Consider the following 5,396-nt stretch of genomic DNA (forward strand, 5'->3'; position numbering starts at 1 on the left):
AGGTGGAGAACCAGGTACCAAGACACTACGTCAGACGCTGCTGAAGCATGGCGTTCGACTAATATGTAAGCTACAAGAAGGCTATGCCACGTTACCTAAGGTAAAAGCTGACGTCCCTCGCGCAAGTCCCCAACGTCCGAGTTGCTGGCTTGACTGTTTTCGATGTTTGAAAATCGCGAAATATCGACTTTGGGCCTGTTGTGGCAGCTTGGGCCCGAGATGCTGACTCCGAGCCTTCGTGGCAACGCCCAACGAATGCCGAATCACGGACACGATTATTACATCAACGTGAATCAACATCGCAGTCCTCGTTCAGTTTAGCGACACAAATATTCTCTCAGAAACTCTGGCCACTATGATTTCTCTGGAGCTGACAACTGCTTTCATCATGGCTGTTTGGCTGCCTAATGCCTCGAGGGCGTTTCCAGGGGTGATTGGAACTACGCTTTAACAGTGTTCAGCGTTCAACAGTAGGCACCCATACTTTACACCATGTCTAAAATTCATCCTTCTAGCGGGAAGAAAGCACGTCGAAAAATCATTAATGGGCCGACAAGACTGGACATGCTTTTCGAATCTGGTCGGGGCGCTGATGCTGCCGGTGCGGGGGTCGGCGTGGTCGGGTTAGGTGGCATCAATCTTGACTTGCAATACATTGGCACTTTTGTCTTTTGCGCCTCCGGCCATGATTCTTTCCCCGGGAAGTGGCCTTGACTTTGGGAAAGAGCACTTTTACGCGACATAAAACATGTCATCCGGCAGCAAGACTTTTCAGTGGGATTTCTGGGAATGGGAAGCGTGATTTGTTGTGATGATGGCAAGACTCTTGGGATTGGATACCAAATCTTTAAAGTTATATAAGTATATTAGCTTTTGAGGATACGGTGCATCAATGATTACGTAGAAGCTTAAAGGGCTTAAGTCTCGTTGTCTCACGCAGCTCCAAGGTACCTTATGTCGCTCTGCTTCGATGACATAAAAGATATTGGCGAGCGGCTTTGAATAAGAAACCATCATCACACTCAACTACATGCAGCGCTTTTCCAACTACGATGTGTCGCCTCTATGGTTGTAATCTAGTCGTAGTCCCGCTCAACCATCGCGTACTGCGTCTCCCCATGAAGAGCTTTACCTCTGGCGGTAATTTCTAACCACGAGATGCATCAATTCGAACCCGCGGGCCGACGGGCTCGCACTAAGTGGGCATCCCTTAGAGGAGGGCGTAACCCCGCGGCGCCGCAGTGCCCGAGTATGGAGGGGCGGCTTCGGACCTGCACGCCCGAGGAAAGTTAGGACTACGCTCAACCTCGAACGCATGTGTCAACAGACTCTATTCATAATAATTGAAAATCCCCCCCACTGGTAGCTTGGTCTCTGTCAATCTGAATCTACGCTTCAATATAGCATCCATCCGCCCGAATTTTATTAGCACAATCATTCTTCTAAACTTGAATCATACCTATCATGACTCTCGAGAAAGCAAATACTGGCGAGGTTGCCCGCGTCGCGCCGGCTGGAACTGTGCTGATTGCTGGAGGCGGCCCAGTTGGGCTCATCCTGGCCCGCGTCTTATCTTTCTACGGAGTCAAGTCTATACTCTTTGAGCGCAACAAAACCACCACGAGCTGGCCCAAGATGGATTTGACCAATGCAAGATCCATGGAACTGTTCCGCAAGCTTGAGTTGGCAAATGACTTGCGCAAGCAGGGTGTTCCCGGCCACATCAACCAGAATGTACTCATTTCGACAGGCCTATCCGCCCCTTCTTGTATAACCTCGTGGGAGCTGCCCGGGGTTGACGAATTCCGCAAACGCATACTGGCGAACAACGACGGCACGCAGCCACTTGAGCCTTGGCAGCGAGTCTCTCAGGCCATTTTCGAGAAATGGCTGAAGGCGAAATGCGACGAGGATCCCCTTGTAGACCTCCACTATGGCTGCAAGGTGGAATCTGTAGAGGGGGTTGATGACGGTGTTCTCACTAGAATCACCGAGGTAGATACCGGTATCAGAACGCTTTGGAGATCAGACTACGTGGCCGGCTGCGATGGTGCATCGAGCAGGGTACGCAAGTCGCTTCATATGCCCTTGGATATTAATCCAGTGTAAGTTCCAACGAGAGCTTCTCTTTGCAAGACCCTGGCTAATCAGTTTGACCCCAGTCCAACGTGCGCCTTACTTGTTCACTTTAAATCCCGCGACCTGACCCGACTCCACCGACAAGGGCGTTTCTGGCATATTTTCTTTCTGGGGGAGTCCGGCGGCTTCGAGGCATGCATTATTTCGCAGGACGAAGAGGATACGTGGACGACTCATCTTTTCATGCCACTGGACTCCGAACTGGACAAGATGGATGCCAAACAGGCAGTGTATAAGGTTCTCGGTGGTCTTCATGGCGACTATCCCATTGAGATCGACGAGATTCTTGTCCGCTCAGTATGGAGGCCGAACATCGCCGTCGCGCGGACCTGGTCAAGCCCAAACTTTCGTGTCTTCATCGCCGGTGATGCAGCGCATCAGAATATCCCAACGGGCGGCTACGGTATGAACACGGGCATCGGCGACGCTTTCGATCTTGGTTGGAAACTTGCGGCTGTGGTCAATGGTCAAGCTGGGCCTGGACTCCTAAGATCCTATGAACAGGAGCGCAAGCCAGTCGCGATTCGGAATATGAGCCACTCAGGTGTCCATTTCCAGGTCCACAATCAGCTAAAGGAGATCTTGGCCGGAGGAGACCCACGTCGCGTTGATGAAGACACCCAAGAAGGGAGTGAGCTCCGGCGTCGCATCCATGAGTACTACCAGGAAAACGACGGAGAGAACAAGGACTTCGGAATCGAGATGGACTATAGATATACGTCTCCAGTTATCCTTCGCGGAGACGCCGATGGGGCTGAGCCGCCTTGGACCGCACGTCACTATACTCCATCTACCTGGCCAGGGAGCCGGCCGCCACACATCTTCCTCTCGAATGGCGAAGCCATCTTCGATTTGTTTGGTGCCCATTGGACCTTACTGGTCTTTACTGAGGAGGACGTAGGGCAAAACCTGCTCTCGGCTACCGCGAAACAATTGTCTATCCCGGTGAAAGTGGTGAACCTCGCTCATGAGCTGCTGGCCAAACAACTGTACGGACGCAATTTAGTCCTCATTCGGCCAGACCAGCACGTGGCATGGAGAGGTGACTCCCTCGAGTCAGAGAAGATCGCCGACCAAGTACTGCAGACGGTGACGGGGAGAGTAAAGCTGGGTCCAGTAGGATTCGGTAGCAATGGCGACATGAAAGATGTCTCATTCAAACCAAAGGGTAGGTTGGTGACTCAAGTAGATGAGTTCGTGCTAGAGAAAATGGGCAGCTTTCAAGAATAGTTTTTAATAAAGGCCCTGAGGCTATAAACTTTTCATCTCTGGATTTTTATTTTTTTTTTTTTAATTCATAGTTTATTAAAGCTAAGAAATATAATATAAAGTAAAAAGTAACTACACTTAATTATAATAAGATATTTACAAGTAATAAGCTTCATAAATGATAAACTGGCCTAGGGTATATCTGCCTTACGCTCAGCCCTCAAGTCAAACGCCGAGGAAGCTCGCACCCACGACTTGACGGCGGCGGCCTTTTAGGCTCTCATGCCCAGCTCGAGAACTTAGAAGAGCCTCCACAGTCACAGAACACCCATATTCGGGATAATATGACCCCCACCGTTCCTCGATTAACACGGTGATGCTCATGATGTCGATGCCCCCCGTTCTTGGCTCCAAGTCGACTTGTACCATCTCTACCGATAGATACGCGCTGCCCGGTATTAATTCGTTCTTCCTCTGGGAGCTAATCTTCTATGAATGGAGTAGCACCTCCACCCGCGGAGCCCCATCTCATCTAGTAACAGACCCTCGAGTGTCCAAAATACCTAGGTAAAACGGCCAAGGGCAAACATGGCAATGCTCTGCATCGTCCTCTGAAATCATTGAGCACTATACTATTTTGCCGATCCAGGGCACATACTCTACAACCCATCTCCCAACTAGAAAAGATACACACGTGTTGACTATCCCCATAGTTGCGGTCATTATCCCAGGTCCGACCGTCTGCCACACCGTCATACCTGTTGCCGGCCTTGGCATGCCCGCCATACTAAGGATTTTATCGGCTAGGACCTCTATCGCCACGCTCGCAGGCGGGTGGACAAGGAATGCCGCGTATGAATAGCGGGGTTGAAATAGCCAGGACGTAGCCGGATAGCTGTGCACCAGTTCAAAATATGCCACCAGCGCTGGACCGATGGTAACAAATGAGAACTCGTTCCAGATTGCGTATATCGAGGCTGGAAGGTTCCATCCACCCTTAATCTGTTCGCGTGTCTCCTCCATCCGACGGCTAGGCCCTGTCAAGAGGAGAGGAATAAAATTGGGGGTAAGGGTGAGAAGGGAGAGGCCTAGAGCCTTTAGAAGCGACATAGCACCTCCCGCTGTGGAATGCTGAGCGCCCTCCACTGCCCTTAATGTGGAAGTCGAACGATTGAATGGTCCTGAAAGCCTGCATTGCATCTTATAGAATGAGAGGTGACCGAGAGTGTAGGCAAACATGTATTGGGCCGCGTAGGCCGGTTGGAGATTGAGGAGATCTATGGTATCGCCGACACGAAGATGAGTACGGACGAGAAAGCTGATGCCGGCGACAGCCATCCAGGCCCACCCAGACATCACTAGATAGCCTAGTATATCGAGTGACCGTAAAAGGCTGTATTCGGACCAAGTGGCTGATCGAATCACACTGGTAGCCCCGGCAGCTACGATGTCGAAAATCATCAGGGTAGCAGTATACCAGACTGGTCCTCTCACACCGCTCAATCCCTTATAGTATTGCTTGAGGAATCCGACAACAGACTCGAGATCCCAGGATGACAAAGCCAGCGTGCCTGCAACTGGGTGGACGGCCAGGGTATATACAACTGTCGGGATACCCAATCGAATAAGTTTTCCCACGCAGAACTTGACCGGTAAGTGCCTCGCGAGCGTTTGTGCCGACATTCTACCCGAGATCCAGAAGAACAAGCCCATAAAGAATGCCTGGTTAATAGCATTGAAAACCAGCAGTACTGAGGACGAGTGCTGGAATAGTGCGGATTTAAAGGGCCACGATCCAGTGCCGCCATACGGGATGGCTGTGTGATGAACTATGACAACGCTGGTAAGAAAAATACGGAGGTTATCAATATAGTGTTGACGATGGGTCCGAATGCTGCGGTTCGCCATGTTAATGCGTCGCACTAGCATAGTCGTGAATCTGGTAGAAGCCGCTGAGAATAATTCGGATAAGACTCTAGATGATGCTATATGTAATCTCGTATTCCAAGGGGCCAAAACGAGTCATTCGTCATCATCTGCCTACGTGG

At 50.7% G+C, this 5,396-nt stretch overlaps 1 protein-coding gene across 1 annotated transcript; it reads left to right on the top strand.

Moving 5' to 3' along the window:
* Positions 1 to 1,464: 1,464 nt before the first annotated feature.
* SAPIO_CDS10566 (uncharacterized protein) lies at positions 1,465 to 3,624 on the top strand (the record flags this gene model as incomplete). The annotated part of the gene is made up of 3 exons (XM_016784136.1): positions 1,465 to 2,105; positions 2,163 to 3,307; positions 3,566 to 3,624. 3 exons carry the CDS (start codon positions 1,465 to 1,467, stop codon positions 3,622 to 3,624), a joined length of 1,845 nt encoding a protein of 614 aa, XP_016638958.1.
* Between the last annotated feature and the right edge of the window lie 1,772 nt (positions 3,625 to 5,396).

This window comes from Scedosporium apiospermum, assembly GCF_000732125.1.
Source record: "Scedosporium apiospermum strain IHEM 14462 chromosome Unknown SEQ_SAPIO_0165, whole genome shotgun sequence".
Classification (NCBI taxonomy): domain Eukaryota; kingdom Fungi; phylum Ascomycota; class Sordariomycetes; order Microascales; family Microascaceae; genus Scedosporium; species Scedosporium apiospermum.